This window comes from Eumetopias jubatus, unplaced genomic scaffold (genome assembly GCF_037043125.1).
Source record: "Eumetopias jubatus isolate StellerSeaLion01/CBP00866 unplaced genomic scaffold, mEumJub1_p1.0 scaffold_3, whole genome shotgun sequence".
NCBI lineage: Eukaryota > Metazoa > Chordata > Mammalia > Carnivora > Otariidae > Eumetopias > Eumetopias jubatus.
The window spans coordinates 4028051-4051334 of record NW_028274809.1 but is presented as its reverse complement, the minus strand read 5'-3'; the positions used below and the strand labels follow the sequence as shown (position 1 = coordinate 4051334).

The window sequence follows — 23284 nt, the reverse complement described above, 5'->3', positions numbered from 1 at the left end:
TACATGCTTGATAACATAAGTGGCTTATCACTCACAAAGTTCTTTAGCAAAAGTTCTTGATTTAGAAAACGAAAGTGAAGAATTGAGCCGCGAAAATGACTGTTTGAGTGGCCTCCTTTAGAAGCAGAGCCCCCCCTGCTCCCTTCGGCTCCCACTGTCCCTCACAGCAGCCTCACAAGGCCAGGAAGCCCCCACTGGGCACACGGGGCAGGGGAGCCCCCTGTCTCCCGCCCCAGGGCACTTGAACCTGGGCCTGTGCGCTGGCAGAGCCCCGCTCCTGGGCAGCACAGCCCGTCCCCGGCATTTGGTGCTGGCCGAGGAGCTCAGCTTTGCAGAGAAAAGCTGATTAAAACCAGGGATCTGATCAAAAACGCCACGGTTGGCCTCCGAGGTCGTACACATATTAGAACTGTGACATTCTCCATTTTAACCACATGTTTCATGTCTATTGTCAAGACGTTGAAGTGGTTCCTGGGAATCAGATGTTGTATCTTGAGTTGAATTCCAAGGAACGTCTCACACAAAAGCAGGTGGTCATTGGGGTCCCTTCAGTGTTCAGCTACACCACAGAGGGGCTTGCAGACGCGGGAGCGGGTTTCCACAGCGAGTGGGTTTGAGTTCTGAGGGGCCAGCAGGAAAGCTTGGCTTTGCCTGTGAGAAGGTACCTCTGGTGAACACCAGTTTCTTAATTCTCTTCCCTGGGTGATGTCACCCTCCTCCCTGGGTGATCCCACCCTCCTCCCTGGGTGATCCCACCCTCCTCCCTGGGTGATCCCACCCTGCTCCCTGGGTGATCCCACCCTCCTCCCTGGGTGATCCCACCCTCCTCCCTGGGTGATCCCACAGACCACCTGTGCTCACCTTGCTCCCTGGGTGATCCCACCCTCCTCCCTGGGTGATCCCACCCTCCTCCCTGGGTGATCTCACCCTCCTCCCTGGGTGATCCCACCCTCCTCCCTGGGTGATCTCACCCTGCTCCCTGGGTGATCCCACCCTCCTCCCTGTGTGATGTCACCCTCCTCCCTGGGTGATCCCACCCTGCTCCCTGGGTGATCCCACAAACTGGCAGTGAGTTAGCGGAGGCACCTCTACAGTTCCTTCTCTGCTCACCTCAGACTCTTATTCGGGGTCAGTCACATGCCTGATGACCAGCTCCCATGGTGGGATTTATTAGTGTGCACAGTGATAATCTGTATGTGTCAGGGAGTCAGCAGAGAAACTAACCCTGGTCCACACAGCCTGTTGGGACGCTGAGTGAAGGAGTGGCATGTGGGCTAAGGCAGAACACAAGCACAGCCAGGTCAAGGAAGGGATGAAGCATGGAGGGAGCCCCCCCACACCCTGCCCCAGTCTGTCCTGCAGTTTATACTGATCTGGTTGGCTCAGCAGCAGCACTGAACCATCCAAATGATGATTTTGCTAGCAGAAATTTAGGGTCTTTGAAATATGAAAGCATTGATATTTAAAGTTTATCTAATGCTTCAAAAAAGGGGGGATTTGAAAGGTTTAAATTAAAATAGATGCATATTTTATTGCTAGTCGAAGAGAGCTGAGGTGGGGCAGAGGGGAACCACAGGGACGTCCTAGAGCCCCTGGTCCAGGGCAGCAGCACACCTGGGTGCTGTCACAATCTGTGAGGGACTCTGCCCGAGTTTGACTTACAGGGGAGGAGAGTGGACAGTTATCCCTACAGCTAAGAAATGGGCAAGCCCAGATTCGCATGTAGGCCTGACGGCTTCAAAGTGTGGTCCTCCTGGTGTGCCCTCTACCTCCAAAGACAAATGTGTAATTAACAAGAAAAATCCAGGGCGGAGTCTCTGGGATTCCGGTTGTCTGGGAGCTGGCTGGCACCCACAGCAGAGGGGAAAGAGAAGATGCACATAATCCCGGTCATTTTACAAGCAGAAGCATACCCCGGGAAACCAGTTTTTCCACTGGTGTGGCCTTGGAAGCGCAGTATAGTAAACACAGAATAGGCAGCTTGGTTAGCAAGAACACAGAAGCTTTAGCTGTTCATCTAGCTCTTTCTTGATGTGAGCCAAGTCCGGAGGGGGGCACTGTACCTGTGTGCACGCATGTGCACACGTGAGTGTTTGTGTCTACCTCTAGAGGGGGAAGCGAGACAAGCTAGCAGGGTCTAAGGATTTAGGAAGGTGTACAGACAACACTTCTTTCAGCCCGCCGTTTGCATATCATATCTCTGGGCCTGGCTTTTATTAGAACTAGCTAACGCAATTTGAGGTTATACAATCTGATAGCCCCAGCCATTGGCATTTAAGTTGTTGATTAAGTGGAAATGAATATGCTTTGGAAGGCCAGTGTTTAACTAGTAGGGTTGATATTTTGGTGTAAGAAAATTGAGAAACACGATCTCTGTTTTCATCTGGTGGCAAGCCATCCACCTCTACACAGGTATTTCTGAGCAGGGGCGAGGCTTTCCTGGAGAGGGAGCTCAGATCCAGGGACGGTGGACAGAGCCTTGACTCCTTGGAGGAGGAGGGGTGATTGTCCTTGGGGGCCAGGAAGCAGGAAGCCAGTGACAAAGGTTGGGGGTTTTGGAGGTGGGTTGTGGTTGGAACCACACTAGTGCCTGGGATACCCCAAGTCGGGCGTGGAGAGTGCACAGAGGGGTGAGGGGAGCAAGCAGATATTATGCTGGAGCATAGATCTGACCTCGAGGCCCACAGACCCTGAGGACGCAGGGCTTGTGGCCTGGCTGTGGATTTACCTGGACCACCCAGGCCTGCCCAGCCCTCCCGTGGTGGTCCCTAGCTCTCTCCATCATGGTTCTTCTCTGTGCAAATTGAGACCCGACTATGACCTATGTTCCCTGTGCTGTGGGACTGTTTAAAAGGATTATGAGCTCCTTTTGAATGGATTCATTAGGGAAGAATAATATGTAGATATTCTTTGGGAACTCCAAGTGAACCTTTTACTTCACATGAGGACCTCCACTAACGGAAACAAAATGGTAATAGATGACCAGCCAATATGATGAACAGGATGCATCTCTTTCATTGCTACTGACTTGATAAACGTTTTCATGGAGAGTACTGTGTGTCATATGGTCATAATGTTGAATATACTCACCTGTGCCACCTGTGTAAGACCAGAAATGCCAAGCGTTGACAGTGCCTTGAATAAAGCCTGACTCAGCAAATGTTTTGTTCTATGAATGAGTCTGAAATCTCAGTCTTACCTAATGATTACTACACAATTAGGAGAAACATCTGAAGCAAATGAATGTGTCAGTGTGCAATAATCCGCTTTTTAAAAAAATATTTCAATTCTATTCTAGTGATTGCTTTTCCTTTACCTGTCATTTTCCTGGCATTGTTTGTACCTGCATGAATCAGAACAGGAAAGCATCTTCCTTCCCTATATGTGAACTTGACCAGTTGACTTTCCAATTCTGTTTCTTTACTTTCTAGTGGAACTTTTATCACTGGGCAAAGAGATTTCGAATTGAAGATGAAGTGCTTTTAATGGGTTACACGGACCACTGCTGGTAATGGGTCACATGGACCCGTGCAGTGGAATCATACCAGGATTCTTGCAGGGACCCCATGTGTGTGTGCCCAGGTTTCACCATTGTATCTGAAATAGAATGTAAAATGAGTTAGGAAATTAATAATTCTTTCATTGAGACTTCAAACATTTTTCGTGTTCTACTGGTATTCAGTGTTGGGTTTTTTTCCAGTATGGCTTTTCTTCACATTTCCGGAGACTTAGAGAACCTATCTTTCTGACATAACTACTTCTGTAATTAGATTTCATATTTCTTTTCCTGTTTCTTTTGCCCTTCTCTGTAGATCTATCAGGTTCAAAAGGTAGGCTCTTTGTTCTTTGTTTTCTAATTTGCATGCACTCGTTTTTTTTTTTTTTGCCTTGCCAAGGGCCTGGTCACCTTTCAGAAATAATGCCTTTCATTGAAAATACATAGAATTTTTTACTGCTTTGTTTACAAATTGGTTTGATCAAGAATGCTGAAGTCATCTCTACTTCCACCCCAGAAAAAAGCAACCATCAGATGCACCTCTGTCCACAGAATGTTTTCCTCATCTCTGCTTTTCTCAAGGAATTAGAAAATTGTTTCTTTGGGGAAAAACAAATTCTAAGACAAAATAAAATCACACTTCAGAATTGGGGATACCTTTGAAGTCAGATATGTAAAGAGAAAGATTATTCTTCCATATGATTTTATTAGAAAAATTTTAAAATCTCAGTGCAGATTATCACACATTTAGAGATTGTTATATACTGATTTAAAAATCTGATTAAAAAAGAAAATGACACAACAGTAAAATCCAATAGCTTAAAATAAACATGCCCTCTATCCCTAAACATTCATGGTGGTAGCATGCATGTCTATTTCCTAGGCACTTAGAAGCAGCTGAGATTTAAAGAGAAATACACTAGCAGGCCAGGCACACAAATTAAGGTCGAAACAACTAGATCAGTGGTTCCTGATTCCGCGACGATGATGGAGGGAGTGGTTGGTTCCCTGATAATTTATAGTGTATGTCTACAGTGAATCTTTCCCAAACCTGAATCTAGTTTGTTACTTCTGACATCTATCATCGTTGCTTTTTATAAATCTAAGAACTGTATTTTTTTTTTCTTTTAGAGCAGCTAAGAAAATCAAAATAAGATGACCGTTTCAGAGGTTAGAATAAGCAGGTCCTTTTAAATACACGGTCAGTAAATTTAAAATTCCGGCCATGGATTCCTTTACTGGCTACAATACTGGATTGCCTTTGCTTCCTGTCCCCCACCCCCAGTCTGCATAACTACTGTCTAGAAGAGTGTGGACAAATCAGATAAATGGGTGCCAGAATCTATTTGCACTTTATTAGTTTTTGTAGGGTCTGGTATTGGAATGCATGTTGAAGCTAGATCCAAACATACTTACAGAGTGCCGGGAAGAATTTAACAAGAGGCAAAGCTGGCAAGGCTGGGGAACCCTCCCTGTAACAAACTGTCCAAAACCTAGGAAAGAGACCCGCCTAGTAATTAACACTTTGGCCCATTCCTTTCTGGTTCCAGAGCACTATTATTTTTCTGTTTAGTAACCCACCAGGGATATAATGTTAGACCTTCCTTAGAATGTTAACTGGTATACAAAGTAACCTAGAAAGGAGCTCAGGAAGTCCACAGTAGAAAAGCAGATGCACATTTTTATAACAAAGATGTGCCAAGGGAAGGGAAGGCTTTCCTTATCATTAAGATTTGAGAAAAGAAAGAGGAGGCAGTAAACGTCTCTCTCGGTCCACTTGGCTATTCTGTGTGATGGTTTCTCTTCTACTGAACCAAAGCTATTTCTGAAAGTCGAGCACCTTTTGTGTTGTAAGTCTGGTTCTTGCTTCCTCTGCATGACTCACTGGCTAATCATAGTCGTTTACATTTGAAACATTGTATGCTTTCCGCACTTGGCTGTGCTGCCTGCTCACTAACATCAGAACTTCCAGTTAGTTGCACTTTCCGCTGGGGGAGGGGGGTGCTCTCTCTCCCTGAAATGACGGGGAAATGTAGCTACAGGCGCAGCAGTGATGTGTAGGGTCACCATAAACTAGATGGAAGATTTTGAATGCTAGTTCTTATTTTTATCACAAAAAGAGCAAGAGATGGTGTGCAGTATTTGATACAAGTATAGAATTGGCAAAAAAAGGGAAATATGAAAATAGAAGAACAGATCATACAGACTTCTGTTGGAATTGAAATATTTTTTGTGCCTTTATATAGGCCCCCATTAAAAACAAAAACTGTCTTCTTTCTATCTTTGTAATCAAGCCATGAGCTGAAGAGGGCTGATGGTGTCACATTTTACAGGTGAGAAACCTGGAATTTGGCTATGAGAGCAGGGCCAACATTAGCTGAATGCAAAATGGCTTTAAGCTGTTGCATTTCCCTTCAGTCGAAGTTAGGAGAGTGACTTACAGAAAAAGACTAGGTGCATGTAGTTTTGATATGTTACATTTTTGTATTGGTTGAAATTTGGAAAGCATGGTTAAATTCTCCCTTCAGTTTTTTTTCTTTTCCACTAGGCCTACTTAGCACCCTAAGAGAAAGGGGCAAGACTGTCGGGAAGCCATTATATTTAAAATCTGGCCACCCTTCAAAATAAACTGAAACTAAGCCAAACATAGCAGCATGTTTTGGCAATTAGAAAACAACTTCAAAACGTGTCTTGGACTTCTAGCATCTAATATTTTTTCTGATTATGAAGTTTTAACGTATAAAGAGGAAAACCACATCTGTGTTAGATGATATGGAGGTTTGGTTGGTCATCCCTTGCTTTTTCTATTGGAATTGTGGGAAAAGTGAGGAGAAATGCAAAACCCCATTATTGGAGACTAGACTTGGGCTCCTGCCTATCTTGGGAATGACTATATTTAGTAAGCGCAGTAGCCTTCTGAATCTGCTTTCTAATTTTAACTTGGACCACCGGGGCTGAGACAAGCAAGGTAAAAACATGGAGGCAGTTGCTAAAGAAAATGTCAAATATAACCTGCTACCATAAATTTTTTTTTCTGTTCCAAGCCCCTTCTTAGCCACTCAGTCATCTTTCCATCAGTGACATGCTATGAAGACATCCAAAGAACATAAATTATCATGGGCCTAAGTTTAGTGTAGATATCAGATAGCTGGAGCAAGGGCACCAGAAACCTAGGGGTCATCACGCGCTCTCTCCCCGTCCCCTGGGCTTTCTCGCTGCTGTAGCAGCTCGAGTACCTTGGCTCCGCAGGCTTGAACAGCCTCACACAGGGGCTGCACGGGCAAATTTCAGCTCCGCTCCGCAGCGCTCCGCTCCACCCTGGCCCAGTGGGCTTGCCTGGGAGGGGCTGAGATGAGGAGGTCTCTCTGCATGGGCCCCCCTCACTGGAGGCACTTCCCTGCATAGCCCCGAATGTGGTATTTACTGCTGTGCCTCAGCATGCTCCCTTCCCCGTGTGGCTTGGGCAGCAGTTTGGAAATGCATGTCAGAACAGTATCTTATGTGGTTACTGTTTCACGTCTTGCCTAATTTTCTTTCCCTTCTGTCTATAGAAGTATTATGGGCTGGATACAAAATGGGGTGACATCGAGCAGTGGATGGTAGGCCTTGAATACAATTTTAAGAAACTGAAATAGTTTATAATTTGATTCTTAGGAAGTTTAATTATATTGATAGATTCCTACTGTACCATAATTTAATACTGAGAGATTTTCTTCCAGGGACTTCTGCATCTGGCCTGATTGTTTATATCCGTATGAAGCTGGGTTAGAACTGGTCCTGGCTGGCGTTTTTGTCTGGTCTGGTCAGTAGCTGCTGACTCCTGGAGTCTCCAGGCTAGCCGCTGGTGGTCTCCAGTGCCACCCTGCCCTGTCTCCTCAGGCCAAGGGCTCTCCATTAGCACACTCAGGAGGAGATGGTGCCCCAGGCATGAGGCTCTAGAAGGGGGAGCATTCCCCTTGCTGTCCACTGGCCCCAAAAGAACGTGGACCCACTCCTCTCCTTAATTCGTCCACATGAGTTCCTCCCACCTCCTACTGTCCTTGACACTTACTGAATGGCCTTATGAACATCATCACATACTTTTAGCAACTGAGAACCTGGAAATGTCATATTCGATGTCTCTTATGCATAAATAATCCAAGGAAATGTAAAACTATCTCCTAATATCTTAGACACCTGTGTAGAACGGTAAAGAGAATAGTTCCTGAAATATGAACAGTATACACTTCTTCTATTGAAAGAAATGATTAATTTCGGCCTTTAGTATGTGTAAACCATTGTTTTAAGCTTCCATGGCAGATGTATGTTTATCGCATCTTAAGACCCAGGTAAAAGATGCCTCATTGTTTTCTATACCACTGAGAAAGAAAAAAACGCTGCTAATTTTAATGTGAACGACTTTGATGGTAAGATATACCCCTACTTCAGAGCTATCCAAATGTGAAAAACTGTGTGTCTCAGAATGCACAAAATATAGTAGATTGGGTGACATCCTTACCCGAGCTTTTATGGAAATGATTTATCTTCTGATTCCCAAAGGGAAGAGAATAAGGTTCTGAATGTAGGTGGAAAAGTAGGTTGGTTAAAATGGACCACATTGTAGAGGTTAGGGACAAACAAAGGCCCATCTTTTCCCACTTTTAAAGCCAGAATGAAATATGCCAACTGCTTGTGTGCTTACATGCCCCCCAAAGAAAATATTCTTCCTCAGTGGTTTAATTGAAGCCTTTTTAATGGCATCAAAGAAAATATTTATTTGACATTTATATCAGAAATACTGTATTGTGTCACAACCAGACTATGGCTTCTGTTTTGTTTGTATCTGACCTTTAATACTGTTTCTTCCATTGCTTTGGTAGGAAGACAGTGAGCGCTATTCGCGTAGATCCAGAAGAAACACATCGGTTAGTACTGTGTTCACTTTGATTGAAGTCTAATTTATAGTTGTAGTGGCTGAAATACGTGAATCACATATACCTTAGTGATGATTATGGAAGAAACTAACTACTCTTGATACTATTATCTAAACAAAGATTGTGAACTCGACTTCTAGCATTTTGACCTAACTTTGTGAGGGGAGAAAGGGAAATTTCTGAGTATTAATATATATTCATGACAGTTTTAATGCTCTTTTGCTATCCAGTACCCACAAATAATTTGCAGAGTGATATGCATTGAGGCTCTGTTTGTAGATTACCCCCAAAGTAAATAACACCACTTCAGTGAAATTAACTTGAAGCGGTAGCATCCTAAAAACAGCCCTCTGTAAACAGAGGTGCACACACAAGGCCCATTTGGGGAAGACGTAGGCTCACGTCCACTGAGGTTTCCAGAGGCGCCTGATCTGCCCCACTGCTGTGGTGTCAGATCGGCCGCATCTCTCTGGAAGCTGGACATGGGTTTCTTTGTATTATGCTTCATGGTTGTTTTCATCCTTTCTTTTACTAGGCTTCTGATGAAGATGAGCGCATGTCAGTGGGTAGTCGTGGAAGTCTGAGGGTTAGTAACCAGAATGATTGGGTTTGCATGGTACAGTTTATGGTTGGCCATCCTTGTGCTGTATCCCTGTGTTCACATTTCCTATTCATTACCCCAGAGTCTAACTGAGAAGCGGCTCATTTGAAATCTAATCAAAGGTGGGGCATTTCCTTGTGTTGCAGAGAGATTATTGATAAGCATAGGGCCCTCTGTTGTGTCTCTCTCCCAAGAGTGGACATCATAATGTCTGTATATTTCTCCACATCACAGCACTGCCACGCCTTGATTAAGCTTCTTGGCGATGCTGCTGTGATGAAGGGGTCTATTGGCATACGTGCTCCCAGTCAGATTTGCATCTCAGGTAAAGTAACCGTTCTTCAGTGCTATTTTTGCGTAGCTCCTTGAAAGCTGCTGTAGGCTGCCCGGTGGGAAATTGGCACAGGCTGGATCCATGAGCCCCAGGACTGCTCACCCTCAGGAGTCTTACCTTTGGTCAACTGTGATGAAATCTCTTCATCACTGACAGCTTGATGGTTGACAAAGACAAATACATATTTTTCCTTAAATATTCCCCAAATCTCCATAATGAGACTTGAAAACATTGCATGCCTTGGGAAGTGAAGTAGAGAAACTGTGTTTTGCTTCGCTCTTAAAGTCAGTACATTACTCTGAGCTTGTCAGTTTTATTTACGACCAGGTTACAATTGCTGTCACTGCTGCCAGGAAGTAGGTCTCAATGCAGCCGTCTGTTTCGCTTAAGAAGTGTATAGAGCAGAAGGCTTGTTTTTGATCACCATGACAATTAAATTAGACAATTAAACCTAGACTTGCTATATGCACCGTGAATGTGTATTTCATCTGGCTTCAAAACAGTAAGTGTAAAGGTAACACGTTGTTGTTCTGTTGAGCAATCATTGTCATGGTCTTAGCAGTGCCCAGAGCAGATCATAGTGATTTTGCCAGAAAGTAACAGTTCAGATGTGAAGTCAGTTGAAGAGCTTCCTTGCTCTCTGAAACTTTCCCCTTAGCCATACGGTTATAACTTCCTCAAAGATCTTGTCTCTGACAAGAGTCAAGCTAGAGGAAGTAACATTTAACCAAAGCATTATAAATGCAAAACTCAGTTTGCAGAATCTGTGGCAGAGACACAGAAATGACAGATGTTGGGCAGGCGCAGGAGAAGGCTGAGTCCTTGAAACCAAGAGAAGAAGATACTGTTTTCAGGAGGAGGGGGAGGGGTCAAGGGAGCATAGGACTAAGGGCCAACCACTGGCCTTAGCGTCATGGAGGACGTCGGTGACCTTGACAAGGAAACTTTTGGTGGAAATGGTGAGAACAAAATCTGATTAATGCAGGCTCAAGAGAGAACAGCAGAGAAATTGGACACAGAATCCAAATCTATCACAGTATCCATTTTCAGATCTGTGATCCTCCTGAAATTGTATTCAAGATTTTGTGTGTACTTGGATTTTTCTGGGAAAAGAACTTGTCCCTTTCCTAAGATCCTCAGAAAGATTCCTGATCCCAAAGAGTTTAAAACTATTAAAATCATTGTTTATAGCATTCATTTCATTTTCAGTGATTTTAACCAGACATGAGTTAAGTTTCTTTGCTAGTCACCATTCTCTGCCAAGACTTCCAGGATATTTGTTTTAAGGTATAAAATTTTATAGAAGAGGCCCACAATCTGGACATGAAATAAGAGAGGAGCAGAAAGTGGAAAATCAACAGTGGACAGGATTCTTGTGTTTAGCCAGGTGGCTTCCTACACTATTTTTCCCATGATATACTTTGTTTAAAGAAATAATACTTTAAAAAAAAATCACAGACCTTGAGAACTTGGATCCTGGAAGTAAGATGACAGATGAAGTAACCTTTGACAGTTTCAGGACAAGCACAGAGCAGTGAGGAGGTGACAGCATCAGTCCCCAAGCCCTCAGGGGCCTGGGAGCTCTGGCCTCCGTTCATTGGCGGGCCAGCTGCCCTGCAGAGAGGAACCTCCTTTCACGCACTCCCTATGCAGGGTCAGTGTGTTCTGCTTTGATATATGTTAATATTCTGAAATCTTTAGTTTGTAAAGTTCAAAGATCGTATCTTTTATTTCTTGACATTCTCAAAATACAGGCCTTCTTCATTCAACTGGCAGCGATAGTAAACCCTTAAAGATGGGGGGAAATTTTACTTTCCCAGTGTTTGCATGGGCATTCTTCTCAGTAAACCTAGATTTTGGATATCATAAGATTTTAATTTTTCTTATTTAAAAATTGATAGTGATGTATGTGTTCACATTTTGCCTAATATAAATAGAATGTATTTTATAGAGGAAGAAGTAAGATTGCTCAAACTGCTTCAGATTTCATGAATTATAGCAACATTTGCCATGCAAATTTTATTTAATGTTACTGGATTTTATGATGGCTCTTATTCTAATGTGATTCCTTTTGTAAATACACGTGAGATCCTGGAAGGCATGTAAAAATGTAATTTTTCACGATTTCAAGATTACCTGGGTTTTGCTTTATGTTTTCTGACATTTGGGTTCGCTTTGTAATTGATTTTGGCAACTGTTTTCTGTTCTTTTCCTCTTCCACCCTCATGCTGACAGTCGCAGCCTGACTTGGAGTATGGGGGTCCTTATGCCTGGGTGAGATGGTCGGATAGGTGTTGAGGCGTGATCCTAATAGCGCTGTGTGATGGGGACTAACCTGTGGTGTTTCCACTAATCTCGTGGGTGTGTTTGTCCAAAAAGCCAAGTCTGTCTTTGTCTAGAAAGACACACATGCTGTGCACCAGGCCCCCTGGGGTGGTGCCGCAGGCTGGAGGGCAGCTGTACCTACCAGAGTGAGCGTTCTTCTTGCAGAGACCCCTGGGTGTGTCTCTGATCCTCAGGGTCAGGCTCCGTGCTTGAACACACTCACTCGCCACGCGGTTTTCGAGTACCAGCTGTCTGCCACACGCTGTGCTAACAGCTGTGGGTACCAAGACAGGACTAGAGTGTCTTGCTTTCAAGGAACTCAAATCAAATCAAGAATTCCCAAAACTTCTACATTTCCTTTTAAGAGATTAAAGTCAAAGTCATTTTCTCTAATGAAAAATCCATTATTTTTTAATCTGCATCCATTCAAATTAAATGTGCAATTTGGCTCTTTTGCCAAAAAGTGCTGTTTTAGAAAAACTTCGGTTCCGGTACCAAAAATGAAATCTTTAGATTTTGATTTGGAACTTCCCTTCTTACATCTGTCTGTCTGCACCTTTTGCGCAGAAAAACCTGTGCATCTGAAAACCTGTACATTTAAATGACGCCAAAAAGGAGAGAAATCGAATCTCGCCAGAAATGAGCAATAAAGTGCCTCTGCACTGAAGTGATACAGCAGATTATGCACTACTTCATGTTTTAGGACTTCTTCTGAAAGCATTTTGTGCTTCATTCATTCCACTGCCTTTGAAAATTACTTAGCAACTTTTTGTTAAAATGTAGTTTTTACCTTGAAGACGGTAATGAATAGTGCCATATTTCTGCACCACACACTTGCCCCCTGAGCCTCCTGGAAGGGCTGCAGTTCACCGCTTTACAGACAGAAGCTGGTGGCCACGGAGGAGCCGGGCATTCCAGCCCGGTCTTGGACTCAGCCACTGGCGAGCAATAGATCCGCCGTGGAGAACGCGAGGCACAGAGGCACGTAACAAGATTCAGGAAGTGCCCTTCACAGAATTTCCCACGGCACTTCAGAGTGACTCGGTTCTAGCAGCTCTTTTGTTCTCTTAAGTAAATGTCTGCACAGTGTATTTCCAGATTTTTAGCCTTCTTATTTTAAACTGATAATAAACTGTACTTAAGGGCCAGTCCTGGTGGAATGAATGAGTACATGTGTTAGCAATAGTCAGAAATACGTTCTGGATTTTGTTTTTCTTTTCCATTTTCATTCTGTTTTCAAACTAAGTTGAGTGCATCAAATATTGCACTTCAGAGGTTTGATTTGGCCTTTCTTATTTTGCTTCCCGTCTCTCCTGCCCTTGGATGTGATCTTTTGACAGTATAAAAATGATCTAACATCATTAATCGAACAAGATAGCGGTCGATGTTTGCTTGCATGGTCAGTGTGAAGTGCGCTGGTGCTTTGATAGCAACGGCAGGGTGGTTGGTAGCATTCTGACTAATCACAAGGTACCACTGGAATCATTGGTGTTGATAAGGTTTTCATTCTTGTATGTTACTTACACTCTTTTAGAAAATACTAATTTGTGAATGTCTTATGTATTTCATTCTCTCTGAGAGCAGCGCTCCGCAGTGTTACTGTGTGTAAGATTCACATACCCTGGCCCCAGCTTTAGGTGTTCTGACTGCCCAGGTCAGGGGCACATGAGGTCACCATGATGCACAGTAAGGGGTGTTGAAAAAACAGTCTCTGCGGCAAAGAAGATTGACCATCTGTGAGACCTGACTTCAGATGAAGTTGATACACCATCTGTGGACTTTTTATTCTACTGTGTTAATTTTCAACTCTCCTTATCCTGTTATGGGCTACATATAAAAACCGCTCCACCCACCCAAATCCAACACATAAAAACTATCCAAGAGGAAAACGGTGGTGTCCTTTAAGAGGTCAAAGTCATTTTCACTATAGGGATGTCAGTGAGCTCCTATGGATTTGAGAATTCATGCTAGGAATATATTCCCAATGACAGAATTGCATTACAACAGAAAGTGCGGATGTCCACAGAGCCTGTGAAGGGAGAGTTTTTCCTGCATGGCCACAGAAGGCTGGAAGAGAAACAGTGACAGATGAGGGGTGCACTCGCTCTCCTGTCCTTTGCCCTGCTCTGCTGGCATAGAAAGTGAGATGACCAGAGGGAACGGTTTATCTAGAGCAGCATGTAGTCCACAAAACAACTGTGGAAAGCCAGGGGGCTTATATATGTGGTATGTTTTACTTCCTCGCTGATTAGAAAACTCAAAGTCATCTACAATTGATTGATGTTAGCCTTTATTATTATATTAATTTTTTTCCAGGAACAAGTCTCTAAACAGCCACCAAAAGAATAAGACTGTGGTCTGAAATCTACAAGTCCCTGACACACATTTCCATCTCAGATAGTCTTGTCGGTCGGTCGAGAGGAAAGGGAAGTAGATTGAGTAAAATTCCTGCCTATCTCCAAGGATTTTTTACTATCAAATTTATTTCAGAGATGTCTTAACGTTACTCATCAGAGTTTTCAGATTTAAAGTTGAGGGATTTCACACTCTCCTGTTTGATTTAGAAACCTCAAATTGACTTGTTTTTGAGTTGTAACTAAATAGGTAGTTTGATCGTCACGATTTCATGAATCTGGACTTACGATCTGTCTAGAAATTGATTTATTTATTCTTCATGAGTGTCGTAGCTGCAACATACATGCTAACCAGTCTCCTGTCGCCAGACCCTGTGAACAAGGACACGCTCCTGTTCCCCGTGGGCTCTGGGGACCTGCCAGCACACAGCTCAGGAGGGCACTGCTCCAGGCACTTGGGATACTCATTTTAATCAGAATTAGCCTTCAGTGGCCTTGTCAAGTACGGATTTCTGTGCACATTTCCACAGCTGAGGAAGTAGAGGTGCCAGAGGATTAAGCAAACCTGTTTAATCATGTCACGTGACAGAGCACTGACTGGGAATTTGGACTCCCTTCCCTTACGCCCTGGCACCTCCTTCCAGTTGTACCAGTTGTGTGGACTGCTTTCCGTTTTCTATCTCTAGAGCGGGTTATGTCTCTGACACTTGGCAGCTCTTGTCTTCGATCAGCAGAAACGTCCTTATAGATGAATGAGACCAATTCTAGAAAGGCTGGGCTTTGGCTGCGGGCATGTGGGTGTAGAGGTAGGAAGAGAAGGGAGGTGGGCACACACTTACTCATTCTCTCTTCTGAAGGACACATTAGGAACTCGCGAAATGCGCCTCAGATTTCATTTTGAAAAGTAACTCAGGAAGACTAGATGAATGAGGAGCTCCTATAGAGGATCCTATAGAGGATACACACCCACAATAAACATTTTTTCCATGATGAACCTTTGCACTGAATTATAGATTGAACAGAGGCTATTTCCGAACCTTCTGGATACAACTTCATAATGGGCCATAATTTTCAAGGACCTACCTATGAACCAAGAGCCGAAACCTGATTGACGCAGGCTGGGTCGTGACCCTGCTTCCTGGCGCTCAGGCTGCTGCAAAGCTAGGACTTCTGTGGCATCGTCACAAACCTGGAGACAGGAAAACTGCCGACAAAAGCAGCCGCGCCCATGCCCATGTGCTGCACCCCACAGAAGTCCTAGAGTGACCTGTAGTTACAAGTAATACTGCCTGGGCTGATCGGATGAGCCCGACTGTCCCGAGATTTGTCTCGGATTTCTCCTGAGTCGTAATAGAGCGGATCAGAGGCACGGAGGCATCTAGGGGCATGCTGAGATTTGTGTTATCCTGGGCTTGTCATTCCTCTGCTCCACTAAGAAAGCTCAGTTTATACCCAGCTAATTCTTCCTTGCTGATTGGTGCCTGTGTCTTCATTTGTATACTGATGTCAGTGTTCTTTTCTTCACTGAAACAGACAAATGGTTGTGATGGAGACTTCTATGGATCCCAGTCCCTGAATAGAAGATCTGGCAGGGTTAGTATAGTAAATTTACATGACACAAAATGCCAACAGGTTGCTGCAAAGCTTAAACAAAATATCGCTAAATTTAGCTTATTTTTCTTTGTTATAGTGGGTCACTACCCGCTCCCCAGCCCCACCCCATAAATGAATGAAAACTAATTTTTCAACTGGTAAACATTCTTGGAATGTTAGCCTTCTAACATTCAAAGTGTTACTGCAAGAGATCGGTATTAAAAAGAATCTCTTAGGTTTAAAAATGTGTTGAATTAAATACTTGCTCTTTCATTATTTTGCTGCCCTAGGTGTATGTGCACAACGTCTATATTAAGTATATTCAGCTTTTTCAGGTATACTTAGTTTCAGCATATTCTCACCCTCTGTGCCCATCTCTCATTTGTCATTTTATTTCTTTATTTTTTAAGATTTTATTTATTTGACAGAGAGAGAGAGCACAAGCAGGGGGAGCGGCATGCAGAGAGAGAGGGAGAAGCAGGCTTCCTGCCGAGCGGGACCTGAGCTGAAGGCAGACACTTAACTGAGCCACCCAGGCGCCCCTCCTTTGTCATCTTAAAGACATGTATTTTAGGGTCCATGTGCCCCTGAATACTGGTCACGGGATGCCCCCAGTGCAGGCTCAGGAGGCAGTGGAAGAGCAGTGTAATGCCCTGTGGTGGGAGAAAGGAGAAAGGGACCAGTGGCAGGAGAGTCCAGGAGAAGCGGGGAGGGCTTTGGATTTAGCAGGGAGACTTAAGGGACTTTACGAAGTGAAACTGCGTACATTCTTATTAAGTTTTGTGACTTGCAGATCTACTATATGTGAAATTAACTAAAATCTTCGTATTCCTATATTTGCTTTACTTTTTTCCTTATAGTAAATTTTACTAGTTGTGCAAATGGTATTTCTTTTTAATTTATCTTAATTATATTAAGATATATATACACTTGAATTATATTTTCAGGTTTCAGAGGGGTAACCCAGTCCCATCTAACTTTCTGAAACTGGCTGATGAGGTTTTTCGCCTCTCGTCCTATTATGGATGGCATACATGTCCATTTTACGTAAACTTTTCTCGTTCCAAACTAAAACAATCCTCCCGGTTTAAAGGCTGCGTCTTCCTATTTATGTTTTTACATGGACGGCCTTTGGATTATGTTTTTTGCGAAGGCAGTAGTCCAGGGGCAGAACCAAGCAGCATGCCATTCTGTGCTTGTGGGGCGTGGACAGTTGCGTTTCCTGCTCAGCCTTCCCGCGGACTGTTCCCTGCCGGCTTTTTAGGACAGGAGCCGCACTACTCTCTCCCGGCCCCGGACTGCTTGTTGGGGCTACGTTGACTAATTGGCAACTTTTCACCAGAACTGATCGTAAGGACCCCTCGTTTAGAGCTGGAAGTTACTATAGAAGTCCTGTAATCCACTTTCTACCCACTGGTATCATTCTTCTCTAGAATATCCCGGCCATGTGGCTGCCCGCACGCCAGGGACAAAAGGGAGAGCACCAAGCTCTATGTCATACGTACACCCGTATATCTTCATCTTTGATTTTTACGTTCAAACGGCAAAAATGTTCTCTATGATTTGGTTTGAGATCTAAGCAGTGCCTCTAGACATCAGATGCAAAAGAACTTGATTATAAAATTGTTCACCACAAAGTAAAATTGCACATAAAATGGATTTAATAAACAATCAGGAAATACACCGATTGAAGAACCACAGAGCCTCTCCATGCAGACTCTGATCTTGATAAAGTAGATGCCGGTCACTCTGAAGATGGCTGCAGGCCACCGCATTCTGGGGGTGACCCCCCCAGGCTGCAGCTCCCCCCTCCCCCGGTCTCGGGAGAGCTGAAGCCTTCACGTGCTGGGCTGAGGAAAGATTGCAAATCTGCCACAGACGTAATCTTAGTTCCCTAAGAGAGTATGTAATGAGGAAAGTCCACGTTGGGAGGTGATAGACGCCTCATCATGAGATTTAGTAAGTAAGTACAAGTAATACGAGAGATGAAAAATTGTGAGAACCAGTAAGAGTTAAACCATAGGCCATTGCCAAGATACAGACACTGAAATGTAAACTGTAGCCTAGAACTTCTAGTTGGTAAGCATTTCTGCCGTAGCAGAGTGTCTTGATTCTTACACTATGTTGGTATTCCTGGAGTACCAATACTGGTTCGGTCATTTTATATTTGCCTTTTGACTGGGACAGGCAGTGCTTTGGGGACAGTAAGAAAGTGCTCACCACTTACCATGTCTTCTTTGGTTCTCAGAATTCCAGCTACAGCGGTGAGGGCAGATTCTCTACCTTGTCATCATCCAGAGAGGAGACGTTGGTTGGTTCTCATTTAAATCTTTCACACCCTCTCTTCAGAAACCACAGGTTTTGGAGCATGCCATCTTGTGTGTGAACTCAGCTCTCTTTTCATTTTTAACACCTATTTTATGAATTTTCATTTGGATGGATGTTAAGGTACATTTTTGAGCAGTAACTAACATGATACATTTAATTCAGGCTTACCCCCCCCCATCTTGCACTTGAATCATATTTGCATTCAGTTGGACACAGGAAAGAAAGGATTCATGTGGATATTTTGTAGTCAGAAGCAATCAAAAGGGGAAAAAATAAGAAAAACCTTGTAATTCTTGAGCGTTCCTGAAAACAATTACTTTGTAGGGTACATGCAAACTTTGTTGCAATTTCTCAGGGATGTACTAGGAATGGAAATCAGACCAAATCCAAATCCAAATGTCTGCACAACAGGGTTCCTTCCCATACTTCAAGGACATGCATCAATCTCGACAGGCACAAATATTTCTAAATTATTTAGGAGCCCTTTATCATAGGTAAGGCTTGTTTGTTTTAGGTAAGTTTCATAATCACTTAGCAAACACTAGGGACCTAATTCAGGTAGGAGGGTCACAAAGATAAACAGGTGAGATAGGTAGGTACTCTGGAAGCATTTACTAGAAGACAGACCCACCTAGCAGGTAGACTAGTGCAGCGGCAGTAGGATGATGGGGAGAAGTAAGTGTCGTAACAAAGGATGTGAACTGAATCATGAGGAATACATAGGAAGAAAATAAAGAGAAACTAAGCAGGTGGAGCTCCACCCTCCCTTGTCATGCTTCACCCCTTACCCTTTTCACCCCTGCTGCGGGGGGCTCCAGGCGTGGCTGGCAGCTCCATCTCCCCATCAGCTTGCTTGCCCACTTTCCAAACTCCCACTGGTGCCTCCCAGCCTCATATGTGACATATAGGACAAAATGGGGGACATCCCCCATCCCTTCTTCCGCCAGTAGGTGAATTTTGACTGAATATCATCAGATCTGCTGTAAGCACCAACTATTGGTGGGTTTCACCATCTTGAATTTTTTTGTGTGTTGTGTGTATTTCGGTGGGAGATTTGCTATTGCAAAGAGCACTTTCTCATTCGGAAAACTTTACTTCCTGCTCACTTTCCGAGCTGAGATACTTGCTCTAAAGTAGAAGATGGTGAGAGGTACCTAATATGCAGATGTGAATTATTCACCAAAGTTAAGCATGTCTCTGACTCACTTAAATTCATTTAAGAGATATAACCCACATTCAGAGCGTTAAAGTCAAAATTAGAGTGGATCCGTTCCAAACATTAAACATCAGAACTTTCGTGAGGCCGCATGTCCCCGCCCTTGTTCTTCCTGAGATCTTATCTTACTCACCGGCCCGCAGAATCTTCCGGTAATTATCATGCTCTTTAGGTATATCTATTGCTGCACAACACACAGGCTTGTTTGATTTTATTTAAATATAAAAACAGAAAGGTATTAATGTTGTATGGAGTACTGAAGACTCTTCTACATATTTCTCCAGTCTTTTTGGATTTGTCAGACCCATACCCTGGGCATGGCGGCCGCAGCTGTGGGCGCTTTTTCCCCCACCCGGGTCGTGGGCTTTCCATGTCCCCCAGAGGGGCGGACAAAATGGTTTCTACACAGAATGTTCTCCCAACCACTGGAACAAGTTTCAGTATTTGTGGGAAACATTAGAAAGTTTCTCCCTGTCCCCCCCTCCCCCCGCAGAGTTCCACCTGCTGGCCCCTCAGGTCACATGGGTGTAGCTTATGCCACACAGAGGAATGACAGGCACAAGTTTGGGACCTTGAAGGGATGGCGGGATATCTTCAGGGGCCATCAGGTTCCTGGAAGGGAACCACTTCACCTTCAAGGACTGCGCCATGCTTGTTCGCGTGGTAGAACATTGCCGGGCAGCCTGAAGTTGCTGGCTTCCTTCTCGAGGAGCCTTTAATTTGGATAGAACGTTTTATTTGGGGAAACCATGGATACCGTAGTATTCCCCAGAAATGTTGAGAGACTGTTGGTCTCAGAATTAGACCCTGAATCTATCCTGTCTTCTCTGAATCCTGAACACGCACACGCATCACGTCAGTACCTAAGGAAGCCACGCCAGAGATCACGTCCACTGAAATATTTTATTACATAAAGGTTGATATCTCTGCTGATTCTTAGTTTTGAATTTCCCCCACCAAACTTTAAAACTTAGAGCTTCAGTTACAAAGACCTTGAAAACCCCGATGGTCTCACTATCAATTAAAATTAATGAAATCTAATTTTGCCTATATGTCGACTCAGAACTCCTGATTCAGTCCCACGTCACAGTTTTGTCGATTAACTAGACTGTCTTTATTTCCTTCTGACTGTCCTTTCTCCCTGCTCCATTAAGTGCATGCCCTTTACCGATTTTGTTGTAAAAAAGCAGATTTGTGTGAATTTACGATACCGTTGGACCTTTGAGGTGAAACGAAGCTGTGAGCCCTTCTCCCCCTCCCACCCATTTTCTCTGATTACAGGGACTGTCCTGCTCCGACCTCGGGCTTCCTGGTGCTGGCCTTGCTCCCAAACCCCTGTCTGCCCAGAGTGGAAACCGGGTCTGTTCTCCGTGTCACCCGCTTCCTCCCTCTTTGCTTCTGCGTATGTCCCTTCACTTTCCGAGCAAAGGTATGAGGACACTTCAACCTCCTCCATCTGAAGTCCAGACACCAGAGTTCAGCAGGCGTTTTATTCGTCTGGACTAACTTGCTAAGACTTTTCTCAGCGTTTTGAAACTTATCAGAATAATCTGCGACCTTATATAGAAAAAAGGGAATTGAGGAAGAAGGAGGCTCTATTAAACGTATATTTCCAAAAGCTCAGGTTCAAAGAATTGGTCCCTTGGGTCTCTCCTCCTTTTCCAGCAATTGTTCCCCATTTGGGGTTTCATTTGTTTCTTTAAAAATATTTTTCTCTTGTAAATGTGTCCAGGAAGCAATTTGGAAGGCTTTTGTGCTTAATCTGACTCCTCCGTCTTTGAGAAGTGGGCGAACGGGGATATTCTCTTTGGCTGAGTCGCCCTGTTTCCTGTTTTTCCAAGGCCGGTGTGCGGGTCAGGCCCTGAGGGGCCCGGCCTTTTCAGCTGTAGGCATATGAGTCCCGTTCTCACACGGGGCTCTCGGTGTCGGAGTCCGGGACAGATCACGCTGTGGAGGTTGAACTGTCATCCCCCCGAGCTGCTGAGCGATTCACCCCTGGTCATGCACATCCCTGACTGGCTTGGTGGCCCTGGACTGCGGGCTTACATGGCCTCTGCCTGCAAATGAGTCATGATCCTGTTCTGGACCCAGGGCCCGGCTGCCCCGGGAGCTGCCCTTCGCTCTGGCACCTGCCCACCCGGGCACGACTCTGCCTGATCCGTGCTGTGGGTCCGGGTCCTCTGACCCAGGGGGCTGCCAGACCTCGCCGGCCGGCACCGTCTGGCAGCTCCTTTTGGGTCCTCACGACCGTGACTGGGATCACGTGATGGAAATAAAAGCGCCATTTCCGTCGCGCTCCTCCTGTGTGGAAATTTATGCATTAACACCCCTGAGTGCGTGATTAACCTGGGCTTTTGAGTTGTGGGTTTGGTGGCTGCTCGTGGTGTTTTCACTCTGTCACCATTGTCTCACTCCCTGGCCCTTTCCTCCAGGAACGCCTGGAAAGAAGCGACTAGAAAATAGTCCTATTTCAGAGATCCTGGGGGCCGTGGCCATTTTAAAAGTTGGATTTGCATCTATTGATTTACTGAAACATGGGCCCTGCATTGACTTCTTTTTTCTTCTAACCGTTGGGCAATAATTTGGCTGTCAGCGCGTCGTGATTTTCTTGTCACTAGTATTTGTTGCTGTTTTCTCAAGGCTTTTAAAACCTGCCATTTGCTCTTGTCCTCCAGCCCTCCTATATCTACAGCGCTGCCCGGCCTGCTGGGAGTTACCGGGTGCGTGTGCTGCCCGCCCCCCTGCCCCCACGCCCCTCCCCCGTCCGCTGACCTGCCCCCACCCCATTCCCCATCCCCCGCCCCCACCACAGTCCCCTGACCTGCACCCCCCACCCCCCACCCCCCTGCACACGCGCACTCCACTCCATTACACACCTGCTCTGGGAGCATGGATGCACATGTCTGCAGCCCCGCTACTTGGGAATTACGCCTTTACGTGGAGCTCACACATGCCATGGTATCCGCCAGTCCCCTTTGGCCAGATCTGGGTTTTCTCTCTCCCCGAAGCTGACAGTAGCTGTCATACCACTTCAGGCTCCAGGAAGACATGTGCTCGCATAGGGTTGTTAGCTAGGAATGGAGCAGTGACATCTTTTACTTAATCTGCTGGCAGAAAGAAAGATGGCTTTTTATTGCGTTGGTAACCTTAACAGATGTTAATGTATTGTGCTGTATTACTTGGGAAATTTCCAGTTTTAAATACAAGGTACTTACGCCTTGCAGGAAACTTATACTAAACAAAGTAGTTATACTGTATTGCTAAAAAGTTTCTGAATTTCCATCAGATTTCACACTTAAGAAATAGTATATAACTGGCTGAACAGACCAGCTGTGTCCTCCAGGGGAAATAGGGAAAATTGAAGTTCCTTTAAGCTGGGAAAAGTTTCAGATGGCCATTCGCGGCATTGTAAACTCCCGTTCACCCTTGGGGCTTAATTATATGGGATTTTCAGGTTAATCAAATATTGTTTTGTAGTTAGCAATTTTTTAAAAATTATAAAATACTGAACTATATGAACATGCTGTTTTATTCCAGAGTCATTTTCTATTAGTGTCATTTTCTAAATACCAAGTATGAGGATGCCATGACAAAATTCAGGATATTTGAAATATCTGCTCCCTCGAAGTCTGGATTAACAAGTTCCTACTTAGCAAGGGATGTTTTTCAGAATAATACGTTTTAAGGACCTAGCGGAGAGTACACTGCATGCCGGTTGACAGCAACTGGTTTCTCTCTTAGATTTTTGCATGTGCCTGTTCTGCTCAGCTCTTTGCCTGTGAAGGCAGTTGAAGGCCTTCCCTGCATGTCTGATTTGTGCAGGACAGTTCTCCTCACGGGTCAGCCTTCCTTTGCTTACCTTTTCCTGTGTCGTGGGTACTGAGGAGGGGGAAGGGTGCCCTGACCTGCCCGTCTGTTTTTCGTCACAGGTGTCTGTGTTTGATGAGAGCAGCCCGCTCGGCGGGGCTCTGCGGAGCAGTGCCTGCAGTTTCTATGCTGTAAGGCATTTTCTCTGGTTCCCGAATTTCTTCCCGTGTGCTGCATGCCCCTGAGTGGCTTGCTGGGCACAGGTCCAGCCACTGGAGAGAACTAACCGGGGTTCTAGGGAGGAAGCACTGTCTCAT

The 23284-nt window shown here is 44.6% G+C and overlaps 1 protein-coding gene across 7 annotated transcripts in view; it reads left to right on the top strand.

The window, feature by feature from the left end:
- LRRFIP1 (LRR binding FLII interacting protein 1) overlaps positions 1-23284 on the top strand; it is an 81069-nt gene that overhangs the window by 19777 nt on the left and 38008 nt on the right. For 3 of the 7 annotated variants that reach the window (XM_088021473.1, XM_028105347.2, XM_028105338.2), the window contains 2 exons: positions 8356-8400; positions 8945-8995. The exons of 3 other annotated variants lie outside the window; for them this stretch is intronic. In XM_088021473.1, coding sequence (XP_087877599.1) covers positions 8356-8400; positions 8945-8995 — 96 coding nt within the window. Of the gene's footprint in view, positions 1-8355; positions 8401-8944; positions 8996-11579; positions 11619-15556; positions 15617-17864; positions 17928-20441; positions 20520-21835; positions 21881-23089; positions 23159-23284 lie in introns of all 7 variants that reach the window. One more of the 7 variants, XM_088021474.1, reaches the window with a different exon arrangement.